Genomic DNA, 19,361 nt, shown 5'->3' on the forward strand with positions numbered 1-19,361 from the left:
AGTTATGGCCATTTTAAAAAATTCAATAATTCATGGTTAAAAGGTGATCACAAATAATAGCTAAAAACGCCGAAAACTCAATATTTAAGGAGTTATGGCCATTTTAAAATATCCAATAATTCATGGTTAAAAAAGTGATCACAAATAATAGCTAAAAACGCCGAAAACTCAATATTTGAGGAGTTATGGCCATTTTAAAGAATGCAATAATTCATGGTTAAAAAAGTGATCACAAATAATAGCTAAAAACGCCGAAAACTCAATATTTAAGGAGTTATGGCCATTTTAAAAAATTCAATAATTCATGGTTAAAAGGTGATCACAAATAATAGCTAAAAACGCCGAATACTCAATATTTAAGGAGTTATGGCCATTTTAAAGAATGCGATAATTAATGGTTAAAAAAGTGATCACGAATAATAGCTAAAAACTCAATATTTAAGGAGTTATGGCAATTTTAAAGAATGCAATAATTCATGGTTAAAAAAGTGATCACAAATAATAGCTAAAAACGCCGAAAACTCAATATTTAAGGAGTTATGGCCATTTTAAAATATGCAATAATTCATGGTTAAAAAAGTGATCACAAATAATAGCTAAAAACGCCGAAAACTCAATATTTAAGGAGTTATGGCCATTTTAAAATATGCAATAATACATGGTTAAAAAAGTGATCACAAATAATAGCTAAAAACGCCGAAAACTCAATATTTAAGGAGTTATGGCCATTTTAAAATATGCAATAATTCATGGTTAAAAAAGTGATCACAAATAATAGCTAAAAACGCCGAAAACTCAATATTTAAGGAGTTATGGCCATTTTAAAATATGCAATAATACATGGTTAAAAAAGTGATCACAAATAATAGCTAAAAACGCCGAAAACTCAATATTTAAGGAGTTATGGCCATTTTAAAATATGCAATAATTCATGGTTAAAAAAGTGATCACAAATAATAGCTAAAAACGCCGAGAACTCAATATTTAAGGAGTTATGGCCATTTTAAAATATGCAATAATTCATGGTTAAAAATGTGATCACAAATAATAGCTAAAAACGTCGAAAACTCAATATTTAAGGAGTTATGGCCATTTTAAAATGTGAAAAAGGCCAAGGACTATCTGAGCTATGAACGTGGTTGTAATTACCTCTCAAAACTTACCATAAATTTTATAGATTGCAGTTGATAGAGTAGACTCGCCATACTCGATTGTGTTTGATTACAAGTTACGTTCCTTTCACCCTTCGACGTGGACGCTTCCAGTGACTGTTTGGCCAATTAATAGAAAATTATGAAAATCTTTAACATTTCACAAGTACTACGGAATGGACAAAAACGGTCTTAACTTAATAAATCTAGCAATACCTCCGACATTTCATTTCTCGCAATACCTCCGACATTTCGCTGCAACCCACATAGGTAATAACATCGAAGTTGGAGTACTTCGAGAGAGTCTGAGATATCACAGTTTTGCCACAGCCAAAGGAACCGATAGGGCTTGTGCGCCACCCAACACAGAGGGAAAGAGAGCATTAATCACACGTTATCCTGTGAACAGAGGATAGTTCAAGGACCATTTCTCCGTCATCGGTCGGGAATGTTTTACAGGCCACACTTGCACTACCCCCAGTACCAATATCCCAGTTAACCTAGAAAATCACTTCAAAAATACAAACGAAAAACAAATCAAAACAACTCCGCACACAATGGATAATTTCGATTTACAATTTTCGAATGCGGAACTATCAACCGCCAATATTGAAGATTCAACCATTGCCTATTCCTCGCTGGATGTTAACAATGCCGAGGACACAATGCCTCCAATGGATTATGCAACTGATAGCCACGAGGAGCATAGCATGGGAAGAGTTTATGGTGTTTCGGGGCCCGTTGTGACAGCTGAGAATATGATTGGAGCAGCCATGTATGAACTGGTGCGAGTTGGGCACACCCATTTGGTGGGAGAAATTATACGACTTGAAGGTGATATGGCCACCGTGCAGGTTTATGAAGACACCTCCGGGCTGGCGGTGGGAGATCCTGTTGAACGCACGGGTAAACCTTTATCTGTGGAGCTGGGTCCAGGCATAATGGGCAACATTTTCGATGGCATACAACGCCCCTTGCGTTCCATACACGAACTGACCCAGTCCATTTATATACCCAAGGGTGTGGATATCAAGAGTTTGTCTCGAGAAAAGACCTGGGATTTTGTGCCCTGTAATATGCGTGTGGGATCAGTGGTTACGGGTGGAGACATCATTGGTTATGTTGTGGAAAATTCTCTGGTCACACATCGCATAATGTTACATCCCCGAGCCAAGGGGCGGGTAACGTTTGTGGCACCTGCCGGAAATTATACCATTGTTGATGAAATTTTGGAAACGGAATATGAAGATCGCAAGACACAACACAAGATGTTGCAGGTGTGGCCTGTAAGACATCCCCGTCCGGTCGCGGAGAAATGGCCTTCGAATTATCCCCTATTCACTGGTCAACGTGTGATCGATGCTCTGTTTCCCTCGGTGTTGGGTGGTACAACGGCCATACCGGGGGCTTTTGGCTGTGGCAAAACTGTGATATCTCAAGCTCTGTCGAAGTACTCCAACTCGGATGTTATTATCTATGTGGGTTGTGGCGAACGAGGCAATGAAATGTCGGAGGTATTGCGGGATTTCCCGGAATTGTCGGTGGAAATCGATGGTGTGACTGAGTCAATAATGCAAAGAACCGCTTTGGTGGCAAATACCTCCAATATGCCAGTGGCTGCCCGAGAAGCCTCCATTTATACCGGCATAACCTTGGCCGAATATTTCCGCGACATGGGCTATAATGTTTCAATGATGGCTGATTCCACTTCCCGTTGGGCTGAGGCATTGCGTGAAATTTCCGGCCGTCTAGCCGAAATGCCAGCTGATTCCGGCTATCCCGCCTATTTGGGCGCCAGATTGGCCTCATTCTATGAAAGAGCAGGGAGAGTCAAATGTCTAGGTAATCCCAAACGTGAAGGATCCGTATCGATTGTGGGTGCTGTTTCACCACCCGGTGGTGATTTCTCCGATCCCGTTACCTCTGCCACACTGGGTATTGTTCAAGTCTTTTGGGGTCTGGATAAAAAACTGGCTCAACGCAAACACTTTCCCTCAATTAATTGGTTAATTTCCTATTCGAAATATACACGTGCCCTGGATCCATATTATGATAAGAATTTTCCCGGCTTTGTTCCATTACGTCAAAAGGCCAAGGAAATATTACAAGAGGAGGAAGATCTTTCGGAAATTGTACAACTGGTGGGTAGAGCTTCATTGGCCGAAACGGATAAGCTGACCTTGGAAGTGGCAAAAATGCTCAAGGATGATTTTTTACAACAGAACTCCTATTCAAGCTATGATCGTTTTTGTCCATTCTATAAGACTTTTGGAATGTTGAAGAATCTAATTAATTTCTATGAATTGGCCAAACAGTCACTGGAAACGTCCACGACGAAGGGGGAAAGGAAAGTCACTTGGAATCAAATACAATCGAATATGTCTGGGCTACTTTATCAATTGCAATCCATGAAATTTATGGTAAGTTTTGAGAGGGAATTGAAAGAAAACGGCATAAAGGTCGACGTTTATAGCTCTGAGAGTCCCTGAAACCCACGTTTATAGGACTGACAGTCCTTGAAAAAATATTTTTTAAAATCCACGGTTGTAGCTCTGATAGTCCTTGAACAAATGTTGCTCAAAAATCCAGCTTTATAGCACGAAAAGTTCTCGACAGATTAAGAATCCACTCTTAAACCTCTGATAGTCTTCGACAATTTTTGTTTAAAATTCTAGCTCTGAAAGTTCTTATTTTTTTAATCTATTTTTATTGCTCTGATAGTCTTTGAAAAAAAAAGTTGTTTAAAAATCCATGTCTATAACTCCTAAGTCCTTAAAAAATTTTGTTTAAAAATTAAGGGTTTATAGATCTGATAGCCCGTTAAAAATTTTGTTTAAAAATTCAATTTCAAAGCTCTGATAGTCCCTGAAAAAAGTTTGTTTAAGAATTGTCCTGTCTGATAGTCCTTGAATAAAATTAGTTGAAAAATCCTTATTTATAGCTCTCATAATCCTGAATAAAATTTTGTCTAAAAATCCACGTTTGTAGCTCTGATATTTCTTGAAACATTAAAATCAAAAATCCAATTTTTATGACACTTTTAAAAAATTTGGTTTAAAATTTCTAGACCTTGAAAAATTTTTGTTCCAAAATCCGCGTTTAAGGCTCTAATGATAGTCCTCGAAAAAAAAGTGTTTAAAAATACAATTTTATAGCACTGATAGTCCTTAAAACAATTTTGTTTATAATTCAACGTTTATAGCTCCGATAGTACTTGAAAAAAATGTTTAAAAATTTACGCTTATAGCTCTGATAGTCCTTGGAAAAAAATGTTTAAAAATCCAATTTTATAGAACTGATTGTCCTTGAAACAATTTTGTTTAAAATTCCACGTTTATAGCTCTAATAGTTCTTGAAAAAAAATTATTTAAAAATCCACGCTTATAACTTTATTAGTCCTTGAAGAAATATTTTAAAAATTCACATTTGACAGTGTTTGAAAACATTTTGTTTACGAATGCACGTTTATAGCTCTGATAGTCCTTGAGCAAATTTTGTTTACGAAGCCACGTATATAGCTCTGATAACCCTTGAAAAAGTTTTGCTTAAAAATCCATGTTTATAGATCTGATGGTCCTTGAAAAAAATTTCGAATCCACCTTTCTAGCTCTGATAGTCCTTGGAAAAATTTTATTTAAAAATCCACGTTTATAGCTCTTGATTTTTTGATTAAAAATTATTACTATCTCTGATAGACCTAAAAAAAAATATTGTTAAAAAATCGACGTTTACAGCTCTGAAAGTCCTTGAAAAAATATTTTTAAAAAATCCACATATACAGCTCTAAAAGACCTTGAAAAAATATTTTTAAAAAATCCACATGTACAGCTCTGAAAGTCATTGAAAAAATATTTTTAAAAAATTCCGATAGTCCTTGGAAAAATTTTATTTAAAAATCCACGTTTATAGCTCTTGATTTTTTGATTAAAAATAATTACTATCTCTGATAGACCTTGAAAAAAATATTTTTAAAAAAATCCACGTTTACAGCTCTGAAAGTCCTTGAAAAAATATTTTTAAAAAATCCGCATATACAGCTCTAAAAGACCTTGAAAAAATATTTTTAAAAAATCCACATGTACAGCTCTGAAGGTCATTGAAAAAAATTTTTAAAAAATTCACATGTACAGCTCTGAAAATCCTTGAAAAAATATTTTTAAAAATTCACGTTCTAATTGTTCTTGAAAATTTTTTATTTAAAAATCCCTGTCCTGTTAGTGCTTGAAAAAAATTGTTTAAAAATCTTATTTATAGCTCTCATAGTCCTTGCAAACATTTTGTTTACAAATTCACATTTATAGCTCTGTTAGCCCTTAAAACAATATTTTAAAAAATAAAGAGCTATAAACGTGGACTTTAAAACAAATTTTTCCAAGTACTATCCGAGCAACAAACGTAGATTTTTAAAGTGCAAATCTGTGTTTATTTTTTATTTGTTTATTTTTTATTTATTTATTATCATATATATCATAATTTTTTTTTTGATTTCTAGGATCCCTTAAAAGATGGAGAAGATAAAATTTTGGAGGAATATGGAATTCTAAACGAGTCTATTGAAGTGGCCTTCAGTAATTTGTGTGAGGGTGATTAGAGATCCAATTTTGAGTAAAATTTGTGTTTTTGGTTATTAAATAAAAAAATTGTCCAACAAATGAACTGAATAACCGACAAATTGTGTTTTCAATCCAGCGGGCTCTGAACAGGAGTTCACAATCGAGCAATTAACAGATCTTGTGTCTTTGGAAATATTGAGATGTACTAAGTCTGAATGGAATCGGATGTTAATTTCGCCTTTTATGAGCTTCATGGATATTCTAAACTTTGACCCTTTGTGGGGGAGGTACTTAATGGAGTTGGGCCTATATTGTTCATTTTCTTACCTGATCTAGCACTGATGCAAATATAAGGATTATTTGAATATCGGATTATCCTTTCTCTTTCTGTGCAGTATAATATGTTTTTGAAAATTTTGACCAGAAGGAGTGGGCCGATATTGCCCATCTCCGAACTCGATCTAAGTTTGATAATAATATTACGATGTACCAAGTTTGGACCAAATCGGATACTCCCTTAGAGAGTTATCGTGCGCACTAGCCAGCAGGCAGACATACAGACGGACGAACGGAAATCGCTAGATTGAACCAAATCCGTGGTTCAAAGAGACCAAGGGTCTTAAACTGTTATTTTGATGAGACACGTTTTGGCCATATCAAATGACCCTCTCTAGCCATGTGAACCCACCCTCTGACCTAACGACGTTGAATTCAATTCAGTTTGAAGTTTACATGGTATTTAAAACACAGGCACCTTGAACATTTTTCACCAACTGGACAATGGTGTTAAAATAAATAAAATTAACTCTTCTCCTGAAGCTACGACCTTGAAAACTGATGCCCATGGTAGCAAAAATTGGCAACTTACGACAATCAAGTTTCAGAATTCGAAATTCCATGTATTTTGATTGAATATGATGATTCTCTCCCTCCCAAACCACTGTTTCACTCAAAGGACACAAGAAAGTGTTTTTGTATCTGGTCACTCCTTTGTTTTTTTTTTTCGACTACTTAAAATCATCACACGAATATAGGCCATAATTATAATTGCCATTAATCCGCCCATTTTAATTAAGAATTCATTTAAAGTGCAGTTAATTTCAAAGCAATCAAAATATTTACATACCCTTGTTCGAAAGGAATTCACAAAAGCATAAAGAGGAACATCAAAGAGAATTATAAATTCCATATTAATGCCCGGGTCGTCTATGTGTGGGTGGGTGCTTCCTTAGGACAATGAATGCCAATGCCAATGATGATTGTGAGTGACCCTATATAAGGCTAAGACATTTGGCCACAATATTTTATCTTAAAAATAAACACCACTCATAAAAACCACACTAAAGTCCGGAGAACAAAAAAGAAATCTACCAAGGATGTTCAATCCAAAACCGAACAATGATCTCAACTATCGTATACCTGGCCAATGTATTTGGTTGAAATTAAATGGCTCCTGGCCATATAATCATCAGGAAGCTAATAAAGATTTCTATTCGTCGCGTTATGTCTGGGGTTGGTTGTACACCGTTTGGTCGTGGTATGTTGTCTGGTCGGTGGGCATAACGATTGGTTTCCAGACGGCATTTCTTATCAATAATCTCGGTGATATTATGATGACCACGGAAAATTGTTGCACCACATTTATGGGAGCTTTGAATTTTGTCCGTTTGCTTCATATGCGTTTGAATCAGCGGCAATTCAAAGTTGTTATTCAACAATTTGTTGAGGACATATGGATAAATAAGTGAGTATAATTTCAGTGAGATTTCAGTGCTATAAAGAATAATTGTAATAATAAAGAAAATAGTTTTTCAAGGACTGTCAGAGCTATAAATGTGGGCCTTAACAAAATATTTTTCCAAGGTCTATCCGAGATGTAAAAGTTCCGTTTTTTAATAATAATTTTAAAAAACTACCAGGGCTACAAACTTGGATTATTAAGTATTGTCAGAGCTATAAACATTGATATTTGAAGAATACAGGATGAGGTGAAAAAACTGCAACCAACTTCAGACTGCTGTCATTTCTAAGCCACTCATCCGACAGCTGTTAAAATTATTCCAGTGACAGCTCATTATAATGTTTCCAAGCGTACAAAACCATTTTGGTGAGAATTTTCCAGAATAAAAGTTATTCGTGATGGAATTTAAGCGTGATGGTGTGATTTCTTTATATTTGACTGAAAAACCACAAATGGCTATCGTTAGAGCACTCCAGCATTTTAAATACTATTTCCAACATTTTGCTTTCATTCAATAAAATTTTGAAAAAAAAATGTATAAAAATGATGGCGTTTGACGTTGTTGCAGTTTTTTTTTATCTCACCCTGTATAAACTTCGATTTTAAACAAAAATTTTCAAGGACTATCAGAGTTATAAAGGTGGATTTTAAATAATTTTTTTCAAGGACTATAGTCTTGAATTTTTTAAATAATTATTTGATTTTTAGATATTTAATTCGACCTTTATTATTATTTATTGTTACAAATGTAAAATTAATAAAAAAAACGAGCTCGAGGTCTTTGTTGTTGTTTAATTATTTATTATTTTCGATATTTCGTCCTCCAACGGAAGACATCATCAGGAACAATACTGTTTAAACATATAACAAAATTTTACAAAATATCGCCAAGCTTCGACGCCGACCTTGTGTTGTTGCCATCTGTTTTGTCACTGAGACAAAAATCACTGAGTGACAAAACAGATGGCAACAACACAAGGTCGGCGTCGAAGCTTGGCGATATTTTGTAAAATTTTGTTATATGTTTAAACAGTATTGTTCCTGATGATGTCTTCCGTTGGAGGACGAAATATCGAAAATAATAAATAATTAAACAACAACAAAGACCTCGAGCTCGTTTTTATTAAATTTACATTTGTAACAATAAATTTTTTAAATAAATTTTTTTCAAGGACTAAAAACTTGGATTTTTAAGGAAAAAAATGTCAAGGACTATAGGAGCTATAAACGTGAATTTTTAAACAATATTTTTTCAAGGACTATAATCTTGGATTTTAAATAAATTTTTTTCAAGGGCTATAAATTTGGATTCTTAAGCAAGATTTTTTTCAATGACTATAAAATTATATTTTTAAACAAAATTCTATTAAGGACTATCAAAGCTACAAACGTGGGTTTTTAGACAAAATTTTTGCAAGGACAAGAAACTTATATTTTTAAACAAAAAAATTTGCAAGGACAAGAAACTTGGATTTTAAACAAAAATTTTTGCAAGGACTAATAAACTTGCATTTTTAAACAAACATTTTTCAAGGACTATCAGACTAATAAACGTGCATTTTTAAAGAACATTATTTCAAGGACTTTAAGCTTGGATTTTCAAACAACATTATTTCAAGAACTTTAAGCTTGGATTTTAAAACAACAATTTTTCAAGGTCTATCAGACCAATAAACGTGGATTAAAAACGTGGATTTTTAAACAATATTTTTTTAAGGACTATAAACTTGTATTTGTAAACAAAAATTTTCCAAGAACTATTAGAGCTATAAACATGGATTTTTAAACAATTTTTTTCCAAAAACTATTAGAGCTATAAACATGGATTTTTAAACAAAAAATTTTCAGGGACTATTAGACCAATAAAAGTGAATTTTTTTAGCAAAATTTTTCAAGGACTATCAAAGCTATCGACGTCAATTTTTTAAAATATTTTTCCATGGACTTTCAAAACTATAATCAATTTATTAGGAATATTTTCCTTCTTATTTTAATTAGAAAACAACATCCCCATGTTGCAGCGGTATGCTCTCGAAATATGCGCACATTCCGCATCATGACCGTTCTGTTGAGCTGTCTAATATCCATGTATTGTGTCTTACCATTGGTCGTGCTATTTTTTGATGTTGGCTTAGATGCCGACGAAAAACCATTTCCCTATAAAATGTTATTTCCCTTTGATGCCCACCATGGTTGGCGTTACATTGTCACCTATATATTTACAAGCTATGCCGGTATGTGTGTGGTCACAACCCTTTTTGCCGAAGATTCTATATTTGGATTTTTCGTAACCTATACATGTGGTAAATTTCAAATATTACATGAACGTATAGATAATTTGGTATTCGATGCATATGAAAGTGTGGCCAACAGACAAAATGAGTTGGAGATACAGGAATGTTATGTGAAGCTGTTAAATCGCATTGCATATGATCACAATAAATTGATTGAGTGAGTTGTAAAAAAATGTCGGGGGTCACATAATTTCATTTTATATTATTTTTTTTTTTAGATTTGCTGGAAAATTGGAAAATTTCTTCAATCCCATACTCTTGGTGAATTTTACAATTTCCTCGATTCTAATATGCATGGTGGGCTTTCAATTGGTAACGGGAAAGGACATGTTTATAGGTGATTATGTTAAATTTATTGTTTACATATCATCTTCACTGTCCCAACTGTATGTTTTATGCTGGAATGGAGATTCTCTTATACAACATGTAAGACTAATTATAATCCGAAAATTGCAAACTTAAAATGAAAATCATTATCATTTCAGTCTCTGGAGACCGCAAATCATTTGTACACCTGCAACTGGGAAGGAGGCCAGATACGATCCACAGCCCAACACCAAAACTCAAGAGAAAATAATCCAAACAGCCAGGGGAAAGTATTGCAGAAGCTATTCAAAAGTGGCCAGGAAATTGGTCAAATTAAAGTCTGGCAAGAAAACTATTATATGCCGGCTAGTAAAAAATTTCGTCAAAATCTAGAGATAATGATAATGTGCAGTCAACGGCCCGTGAAAATAACAGCTCTCAAATTTTCGACATTATCCCTGCAATCTTTTACAGCCATATTAAGTACATCCATGAGCTATTTTACACTACTCAAAACGGTTTACGATGAAAATCAAGAGGATGGACCGGCAAATTAATAAAAATATTTACATAAAAATTTATTATTCTATATATATCATAAAAGAGATTAGTAACAACAATTTACATAGATTTTATCTAGAGAACATATTGGACAGTCGTCAATCAGTTCAGCGCTGTCTTACAATCTTTTGTAATCACTTACAATGGTGTGGCAGTTTCCTCTTTGGCTTCGGTAAGGGCTCGAGCCTGATGCGTAAAAACGGGTACATTTATACCCTTTTTGCGCAAAATTGAAAGACATTTGTTCAAAGTATTTGTTAGTAGAAAATAAAATTAAATAAAAATTGTGTCACTTACTTGCATCTTCGCCGATCGTATAAAGGCCTTATTCGATGTTACAGTCACCGCTTTCATATCCATACCAAAGGCAAAAATGAGCAAACTACGTTCATTGATTTTTCCACTGAATTTAATAGTGGAAATTTCAGGTGGTATGGATGTAACGTCGGGTAAAATTTCAACACGTTTAGTTAGCTCTTCGGCTCGACGCTTTTCTTCGGGCCCACCCAGAAGCGCAACAATATCTTGAAAGGATTTATGGGCAGTGGTACAGCAAATAAGGCGTTTACCTAAGAAGGACAAATTATTAAAGAACACTTGATAAATTTTGTGGCTGTAGCAATTTATCAACTTTGTGGACATCTAATAGATTGTAGCGGATGGGATTGCATTAGCTATCTTACCCGAGAACAATTTGTCCAAAATGGGTTTCAATGGCGATTCTCTTTCCTTTTCAGCTTGTTCGGTAAGAATTGGCTCTTGAAATTTCCAATTACAGCTGCCGTTACATACATTACTCACATAGGCCAATAAGGTTGTTATGTCAAGATTTAAAATACTAATATTGCTAATGTCGGAATTTTTGTCCACCTCCGATGGTTTCTCCAAGGAGGCTATTTCAACACCCTCAGCTTCCAAGGCCATTGACAGTTCATTTTCAATTGGATGGCTGAAATAGAAAACCACCTGTAAAAATACCAACAATTTTTACTGTTTACTCAGTAGGTATCTTAGATTTTATTCAAAACTTACCTTTGGACATTTGAACATACAAAGATTTTGAGAAGAGGCTTCAACAAATTCCTGGGCCTGATCGATTATGCTGCGAGCACCAAAGCTGGCTTCGCCGCGAGCAGCATCCGTCAACGATTTTGAGTTTCTGGCAATGGCTAAAATGTAATACTCTTTAAATTGAATTTTTATAAAAAAATTAACACTCACCCTTGATCCATTTCAAACCATTCTCACAGACAATGTCCACTCGCAGAGGATTCTCTCGATAGTCCACTGCAAAGCCACAATCAACATGAACCACATCCCGTTGTTGTTGTAATATTTTCACCAAAAACTCATAATGAGTTAAGTTGCTACATTGGACATGATTAATTTTTAAGGTTTTATTTTTTATAACCTTTAAAACAAGTTCAGAAAAATAATCGGAATTTAGAACAAAACGAGTTTTTCTTCAAATTAATTAAGATACCTTACCTTTTTAAGAAATTTTATTTCTTGTACAATTTTTCTTTGGACCTTTTGGACTCCTGGTATTTCGGAAAATTCATCCAGAGTTTTTATCAGCACCTCACCCAGATCAACTTTATCTTCAGCTTTTTGCAGGAGATCATCTTCATAGGGTAATTCTGGTTCCATATTATCCAAATTTAAAAAAATATTTTTGCCATAAGATTTTATTTTTGCAATAAGCGAAAAGTGACTTAAAGCAAATTTTGCAAGATGCTAAATGTTTAGAATGCAGGGCAAAACAAAATTGAAGAAATGCTGCTTCTTCATTTCATGCAACAGCTGTTTTACAATATTCACAGTGAAGTGATAACACAAAAAACAGTCTCAGGCAAAGGAATTTGAAAGGTTGAGATCTCAATGATTAGATTTGTAAGAATATTTTTCGAGAACTATTTTAATTTTTTTAAAAATTTGGCTATAATTTAAAGGACTTGTCTCGGGTATTTATAATATTTCTCTACAAATTACAAGTCTGGGATAAGGAATAAGTAAGTTTTAAGGCTTCCTCCTTTTGAAAATTATACATTAAAGGCATTAATTAATGTACACAAGATATATAAATTCTTGAAGAAATCTAAAATCATTTTATTTTCAGTTGATTACAAAATATTTTATATTTTTTTTATTTGTGATTTATTCTTAAATATTCAATATTTAAGAGTATACTTTTCAAAATTAGTGAGTTGTGTTATCCATTGTCCATTTGTTGAACTTTGTTTGTTATTCGAACCACGAAAGCAGAAATACATTTTTAAATCTTAGACACCGGTTTCAAACCCAATATAAAGAAGCACTTCCTTAGGACAGCAGCTGTGGCTTCGCATAGCAAAATACGGCTACGATTGACTTTGACAATCTTTCCTTCCTTATTCTTTTCTATGCAATAACAATTATCATAGAATTCCGAAAATACCGTAGAAACCTCATAACAATATTCGCACAAAACATGCAGTAAAAGATCTTTGGAGATTTTTACTAGCACATCGGGGAATTTAAGTAAAGTCTTGGCCAATTTCCATTCTTTTTCATGCTCTAATTCGATTTTTGTAGTCTCCAAAACTTTAGTCAAATCAGAGAAATCTTCACCGCTGTTACGTGATATGGAGCAAATACGGGTAAATGCATACAGAAGGTAGACAGCTGTGTTGCCACGATCTTCTAACATTTTGTCAAAGGAGAACACATATTCATTTGTACGATTGTGACTTAAATCGGCATATTTAATACATCCATAGGCAACAGATTCCTGGGCAGCTTTTAATTCCTCGGGTGTCAATACCTTATCACGTTCCTTTTCAACCAACTTGTCCAATGAACGTTTCAAACCCTCATCCAATAGATCGGACAGTTTAACTGTCTCACCGGAACGTGTCTTGAATTTTTTACCATCTTCACCCAAGACGACACCGAATTGGACATGTTCGGCACGATGTTTTTCGGGATTTAAAATGCCACATCTCTCAGCTGCTAGGTAAATGTTTTTCAAATGCGTATTTTGTCCAGCATCAACGACATAAATTAACCAATCACATTTTTCTTCTTCCAAACGATAACGTATTGCAGCCATGTCGGAGGTATCATAAGTAAAACCGCCATCAGATTTTACCACAGTCAATGGTATACCACTCTTATCAGCAGTGGGCCACATTATCTTACGACCATCGTCCAATTCCAACAGATTTTTTGATTCCAGAAACTTAACCACCTCAATCATGCGTGATTGATAGAAGGATTCCCCTTTCTCTTTTAGGGTAACACCTAAACGATCGTAGATCTTTTGGAATTCGCGACGTGAAACATCACAAATTAAATTCCAGGCTTTTGTTGAGTTAGGCTCTCCGCTTTGTAGTTGTACTACACGGCTGTAGGCACGCTTCTTAAAATCTTCATCTTCATCAAATCTAAAAAGGCAACCCAATCGTAAGACATTTAAAAAAACCTATATGTACAATTCTTATATTACGTACCTCTTCTTTGATTCCTTGTAAAAGGCTTGTAAATCTCCAATTGGAGGACTTTCTTGTAGGAAATTGGGGAATCGATCTTCCAAATGAGCAATTAACATACCAAATTGGGTACCCCAATCACCAACATGATTTACACGCAACACATCATGGCCCATGAATTCCAAAAGACGACAGATGGATTCACCAATGATTGTTGATCTTAAATGACCCACATGCATTTCCTTGGCAATGTTGGGAGAAGAGAAATCAACAAGTACCCGATGTTTTTTCACCTGCGGTGGATTAACACCCGATTTTAACATGTTTGTTAAGGCATCCACAGCATAAGATCTGAAAATAAACAAGTAGCATTAAAACTCTAGCAAAAGATTTTCAAAAAGACATTTTATTCATACTTACTTCTTTAAGAACACATTAATGAATCCAGCACCGGCGACTTCCAACTTTTCAACCAATGGCGATTCTTGACATTGCTTAAGTATTTCATTCGCAATATCACGTGGGGATTTATTTATACCACTGGACTTCAAGGTCTTGGCTAAAGACATAGCACTGTTACATTGATAATCACCAAATTTGGCTGCATTAGAATTCACTGGGGAGATTATGGCCGCCGTTCCAGCAAGCTGGGGGAAGGCCTTAGCAATGGCATTTGTAAACAAATCCAACAAGTGGTCACTAATAGAAACCAAAGTATTGATTACGGCAGGAATCTCGGCGGGTGTGAAAACTTTTGTTGTCGCAGGAACACTTGCTGATGAGGTGGACACTTTACCACTGCCCTTTTCATTTTCTATGGCCTAGATTAAAAATCTATATTATTGTAAATAATAAAAACAATTTTGTAAGCAACTTACATTTTTCAATATCGCCAAACGATGCTTAAGTTTGCTATTCTCCAGTTGTAATTTTGTTAGCTCCTCGTCATCTTCTTCTAAGCCCACACCTTTTTTGGTCTCTTCAATTTGGGCACGCAACTCAGCGGTGAGGCGTTCCTTTAAAACAAATTATAATTCCTTTAAAAAATTGTTCTTAAGTTAAATAACATAAATTACATACCAATTCCTGTAAGTTATCTACTTCCCTTTTTAAACTGGCCATTCTATTTTACAAAAAAGTCGAAGTTTCCAAGCAAAAGTCAACACAACTCTGCCACATGTAAGCCGAAAGGTAAATTTTGTCAAAAGCTTCTTTTTCTTCTTGCCCGGGCAACATGCATATGGGAATGATAGCTCATATATATAGCAATGTCTTAAATATATTGCATTTTTTTACTGATGAAATTAAAAAAAGGAAATTTCGTCACTTTCCGAATAGTTACATTAGTGATAAGAGATGCATTGATAACATAAATAATATTTCATCAATCGTTTCAGAATTTCAATTATACTTTTGTAACTACTGCATCAAACTACAGTAGGCACTGGATTCCTGTTATATGAACATGTGGGACGCCAAATATTTCGTTTGTAGAAGTTTACAGTATAATTATTAGAACGTAATTTTAAGTGCTGCCGTTTTGTAATAGAAAGAAATATACGTGTCAATTTTATCAGCAACAAATATAATTTATCAAAAAATATTATAATTTAAAAAGTTTTCGCAATAAAACATACAGAACGTTTACATATAAATGGGTTAACCCAATGGATTTGGAATAAAATTGTCATATCTCTTACTTATACTTCAAATAAAACCACTTGAAGTAGGATAGCCCATGGTACAATGATATCAAGGTAGGGCTATGATACCATATGATTTTAATTTTTTTTTATTTTCTTGGCTTAATATGTCACATTTATTTGTTTATGTATGTGTTTTCTTTTCAATAACAAAAAAATTGTTCAGAAAACATTCAAATTCGGGTGTTTTCAAAATGTTTTTTTCAACGTATGCATCGAGTTTTTGTAGCGAAATAATCCTTTAGAGATATGTAGTACATGATTTTGAAAAGAAGTGTTGACCTTTCATTCAGTTATCGCGGTTTTCAATTATTTATTCAAAATAAATGCAACAAGTTGTTTGATTTTTTATTGTTTTGATACTAATTCTGACATTACAAGCCAAACAGGTAGACCTCTATACTTGCAATTTTTTCAAAGTTGGCCTACCTTCTCTTCATTTTACCATGGGATAGCCCTGAAAAAAGTTCTAACGTAAATATGGCATAAGAATATTGTGTTGTCGAACGAAAATTTTTTAAATCCTTATATTATGTTATTTCCAAACACAAATATTTCAACGTTGTTATGTTATTTCCATCAGCTGTATGGTTGAAACATTATTGTGGCAATAATACATTCTTGATAATTTTGATAAAAGGATTTTGCCAAATATATAACTTTGAAAAAAAAAATGCAAACATAGGATTGCATGACGTTACCTTTTTAATACAACCATGGCTCAATAAGAAAGGTCTGTCCTGGAGTCTTATAGAGTCAAATAGACTTTAAATATGCAACAGTTGGTTTTGTTCATTTTTTAAAATAATTCTTATATTGGTGAAATACTGCAAAACAAGAATGGAATTAGTAAGTTAATTCCACAAGATGGAGTCTAAAATAGAAGGACAATACAGTTTTATTACAAAATTGTACAATTTGTTACCCATTAGGTCGAAAATTTGCATTTATTTTTCAAATAAATTTAAAATAATTTCAAATTATTGTATTTGTATTCAAACAATACACACACATACACAAAATGTGTATATGTTTTGGCAGGAGGTAGCTTTGTTCTACCTTCTGTAATTTTGCCATGAATACTAACAAGATTACAACTTATGTATGTTTTAAGTCGCCATATATTTAAAGTATTTGTTATAATATCACAGTTAACTTGTATAAAAATTAGTGTATAAACATTGATTCCATTGGTTTCAGATTTCAAGTACACGCAATGAATTTCATCTATGCAAACATCCCTTTAGTACAACTGAACCACTAAATTCGTTCACCTCTATGGAACGACTTTAAAATGAACAGGTTCACAGTTCTTGTTTGTGAAAATACGAGTGTTTGTTAATGGAATCACTAAGATTACTACGTTAGTTTTTAATAATTAAATAAAAATAATGTGCAAATAGAATAAAGAGAACTATGCAAAATTTTCATATGAATATGGATTTTCTGTTTGCACTTTTGCCAAACTCCAATTGTAAGTTCTGGGTCTTGTTTTCTCCTGCATCTAACATATTGTATGCATTGCATTGAAAATGTTTTGATTTTTCTCTTGTAGTTGAAATGACAAATGAACAATTGATATTGTGGCAGCATAATGCAATTTTTGAATGCGAATGTGATAATTTCATTAATAGACGTATTGAAGCCGATCGCCAGGAGCGAGCGGCTAGCAGAATTTTTGGTAATTTTGATGAGGCTGATGCTATTAATGCAGCCATTCAACAGCACGGTTTAAGAAGGCGAAGGAGAAGAGTCGATGATGATAATGATGACGATAATGACAATGACAACAACGATAATAATGATGTATTAAACAATGCCATAATAATACCTCCACCTGCTAGACGGCCTAGAGTAAGACCATTGTATTACGAGGTCTATGAGGATGCCGTAGCGGAAGCCATAAGGGAGAGAGGCTTAGTATTAAGAGGCGTTCCATAAGGAAATACCCAGAAACGAAAAATTACATATTTGTTTTACTTTTTAGTATGTAGTGTGCAATAGTTTTGAAATTCATCGAAGTTATTTTTTAATCAATTTGGATTCATTACAAAGAAATATGTAAACAAATTAGGCGTGCATTTTAGTATGTTTACTTATAAAAGTAAAAGTCCATGCCATACTTTTAATAGATTTCTTTATGCCAGTATATAACCAATTCATCGGCTTCATATTCCGGAAATAAGCTTGGATTGACATTGTAATAATTGTTTTTGCAGTAAAAGAACTATTTCTTGTTTGTTTTGCATTAACAATAAATTTTGCAAGAGGTTATGTCAGCTTTAAAATGCTTTTCCTATATTGCTATTGTTTTAATAAACTTTTTTGTTTAATTCTAGAATCCATTTGTTTTGAGAAATTTATATTTTGATTTCAACTACATAGTAATATAATCGTATTGGTATATTCGACGAGTAATTATAATCTAAAATCAATTAGATTAAATTTGTCCTATTACCATTTTAGATATAATTTAAAAATCGAATAATTAAAACATATATTTATGCTTTTTGTACCATAAGCATTTTAGGTATAGATATTAGATTTAAAAATATATAATCTAAAAAACTATATGTGATTTTTTCAATAAAAAACGCATTTTATATGGTAACATTAATTTGCTTAAATTTATTCAATATACCTATGGTCTCGACGGAAAGTCTTGGGAGTGTCTTTATGATAAAAAAAAATAAACAATTTAATGTTTTTACACGTAGCAGACAGTTCAAATATACCTTTGTTAGAGCTGGAGACATGTTTTATAATATTCAAAAATAGCTCTGATCATCCGAAAAAGAAATCCTTAAAAGTGACAGACTAATGAACTTTTACGAATGAGGCTGAGGAATGGGCCAATATCGTCCATTTCATATCTGACCTAAGCCTGATATCAACTACTTCATTCATTTTATACGAAGTAAGTGATAATTAAAAAAAATGTTGAAATTTGCGTGAAGTACTAGATATAGTTTAAGTATTCCAGTTCATCTAATACTGATAACATCATCGGTTCATGCAAAATTGAAAGGATGTTGATCATTAATTCCAATTTTATGCGAATAATTTCGTGAGGGAAGTAGAAGGGGATGTGAGCCGATAAAGGCTATATTTACGTGGGATTTCTGATTGAGAGAAATATGTAAATGTTCCAAGTTTGAAAATATTCGTTATGGCGGCCCACACCATCACCGTGGGTGGCGCTTGAGTTCTGGTGGCCAACCGAAGGTGTACATTTTCAGCTGACCTCTTTGGCAATTAAACACGATCATTTTGTTTGTTTACAAACTAATGGACAACGAATGTTTTCTTATCGGAGAAAACCAAATTCGGCAGTTCACCACTTTCGGCCAAGCGAAGAAACTCTTTAGCTCTTTTGAGTCTATTTTCTTTCTGCTGCGATGTAAGTTCTTGCACCTTTGGAAATTTCAATGGCTTTACCCCGAACTCAATTTTCAATATTTGCCGAATAGAATATTGCGATATGTTCAGCTCACGAACCATTTTTCGGTAACTGCGACGCGAGTTTCAATCAAGTCGCTTATTTACTTTTCGAATCATTTCTGCTGATGTTGCTGTTTTCTT

General features: G+C 33.7%; 5 protein-coding genes across 5 annotated transcripts; 3 read left to right on the plus strand and 2 right to left on the minus strand.

Moving 5' to 3' along the window:
- Positions 1 to 1,661: 1,661 nt before the first annotated feature.
- LOC101901775 (V-type proton ATPase catalytic subunit A-like) lies at positions 1,662 to 5,815 on the plus strand. Its single transcript, XM_005191267.3, has 2 exons — positions 1,662 to 3,571; positions 5,644 to 5,815. Exons 1-2 carry the CDS (start codon positions 1,709 to 1,711, stop codon positions 5,740 to 5,742), a joined length of 1,962 nt encoding a protein of 653 aa, XP_005191324.2. The 5' UTR covers positions 1,662 to 1,708; the 3' UTR covers positions 5,743 to 5,815.
- Positions 5,816 to 7,005: 1,190 nt separating this feature from the next.
- On the plus strand, positions 7,006 to 10,719 carry LOC101901605 (odorant receptor 13a). The gene is made up of 4 exons (XM_011297495.3): positions 7,006 to 7,448; positions 9,444 to 9,896; positions 9,958 to 10,165; positions 10,225 to 10,719. Exons 1-4 carry the CDS (start codon positions 7,081 to 7,083, stop codon positions 10,600 to 10,602), a joined length of 1,407 nt encoding a protein of 468 aa, XP_011295797.1. The 5' UTR covers positions 7,006 to 7,080; the 3' UTR covers positions 10,603 to 10,719.
- LOC101901441 (UPF0415 protein C7orf25 homolog) lies at positions 10,599 to 12,369 on the minus strand. Its single transcript, XM_005191265.4, has 6 exons — positions 12,095 to 12,369; positions 11,828 to 12,017; positions 11,639 to 11,775; positions 11,290 to 11,572; positions 10,904 to 11,175; positions 10,599 to 10,822 (listed from the first exon to the last, which is right to left on the minus strand). The coding sequence occupies exons 1-6, from the start codon at positions 12,254 to 12,256 to the stop codon at positions 10,745 to 10,747; spliced, it is 1,122 nt and encodes a 373-aa protein (XP_005191322.1). The 5' UTR covers positions 12,257 to 12,369; the 3' UTR covers positions 10,599 to 10,744.
- Positions 12,370 to 12,668: 299 nt separating this feature from the next.
- On the minus strand, positions 12,669 to 15,320 carry LOC101901280 (probable arginine--tRNA ligase, cytoplasmic). Its single transcript, XM_005191264.4, has 5 exons — positions 15,157 to 15,320; positions 14,955 to 15,092; positions 14,497 to 14,897; positions 14,098 to 14,427; positions 12,669 to 14,031 (listed from the first exon to the last, which is right to left on the minus strand). The coding sequence occupies exons 1-5, from the start codon at positions 15,196 to 15,198 to the stop codon at positions 12,882 to 12,884; spliced, it is 2,061 nt and encodes a 686-aa protein (XP_005191321.2). The 5' UTR covers positions 15,199 to 15,320; the 3' UTR covers positions 12,669 to 12,881.
- A 1,754-nt stretch (positions 15,321 to 17,074) lies between these two features.
- LOC101901114 (uncharacterized) lies at positions 17,075 to 18,390 on the plus strand. Its single transcript, XM_005191263.4, has 2 exons — positions 17,075 to 17,253; positions 17,335 to 18,390. Exons 1-2 carry the CDS (start codon positions 17,196 to 17,198, stop codon positions 17,718 to 17,720), a joined length of 444 nt encoding a protein of 147 aa, XP_005191320.1. The 5' UTR covers positions 17,075 to 17,195; the 3' UTR covers positions 17,721 to 18,390.
- The last annotated feature ends 971 nt before the right edge of the window (positions 18,391 to 19,361 follow it).

This window comes from Musca domestica, unplaced genomic scaffold, assembly GCF_030504385.1.
Source record: "Musca domestica strain aabys unplaced genomic scaffold, Musca_domestica.polishedcontigs.V.1.1 2, whole genome shotgun sequence".
Taxonomy (NCBI): domain Eukaryota; kingdom Metazoa; phylum Arthropoda; class Insecta; order Diptera; family Muscidae; genus Musca; species Musca domestica.

Excerpts from the sequence above, each read along its gene's own strand:
- LOC101901605 (XM_011297495.3), top strand. The coding sequence starts at position 7,081 with ATGTTCAATCCAAAACCGAACAATGATCTCAACTATCGTATACCTGGC. Across the intron at positions 9,897-9,957 it reads GATCACAATAAATTGATTGA|ATTTGCTGGAAAATTGGAAA; the intron begins GTGAGTTGTAAA and ends TTTTTTTTTTAG. Across the intron at positions 10,166-10,224 it reads GAGATTCTCTTATACAACAT|TCTCTGGAGACCGCAAATCA; the intron begins GTAAGACTAATT and ends TTATCATTTCAG.
- LOC101901441 (XM_005191265.4), bottom strand. The coding sequence starts at position 12,256 with ATGGAACCAGAATTACCCTATGAAGATGATCTCCTGCAAAAAGCTGAA. Across the intron at positions 11,573-11,638 it reads GTATGTTCAAATGTCCAAAG|GTGGTTTTCTATTTCAGCCA; the intron begins GTAAGTTTTGAA and ends GTATTTTTACAG. Across the intron at positions 11,176-11,289 it reads TTTGGACAAATTGTTCTCGG|GTAAACGCCTTATTTGCTGT; the intron begins GTAAGATAGCTA and ends TGTCCTTCTTAG.
- LOC101901114 (XM_005191263.4), top strand. The coding sequence starts at position 17,196 with ATGCAAAATTTTCATATGAATATGGATTTTCTGTTTGCACTTTTGCCA. Across the intron at positions 17,254-17,334 it reads ACTTTTGCCAAACTCCAATT|TTGAAATGACAAATGAACAA; the intron begins GTAAGTTCTGGG and ends TTTCTCTTGTAG.
- LOC101901280 (XM_005191264.4), bottom strand. The coding sequence starts at position 15,198 with ATGGCCAGTTTAAAAAGGGAAGTAGATAACTTACAGGAATTG. Across the intron at positions 15,093-15,156 it reads TAGATAACTTACAGGAATTG|GAACGCCTCACCGCTGAGTT; the intron begins GTATGTAATTTA and ends TTTGTTTTAAAG. Across the intron at positions 14,032-14,097 it reads TACAAGGAATCAAAGAAGAG|ATTTGATGAAGATGAAGATT; the intron begins GTACGTAATATA and ends TTGCCTTTTTAG.
- LOC101901775 (XM_005191267.3), top strand. The coding sequence starts at position 1,709 with ATGGATAATTTCGATTTACAATTTTCGAATGCGGAACTATCAACCGCC. Across the intron at positions 3,572-5,643 it reads TGCAATCCATGAAATTTATG|GATCCCTTAAAAGATGGAGA; the intron begins GTAAGTTTTGAG and ends TTTGATTTCTAG.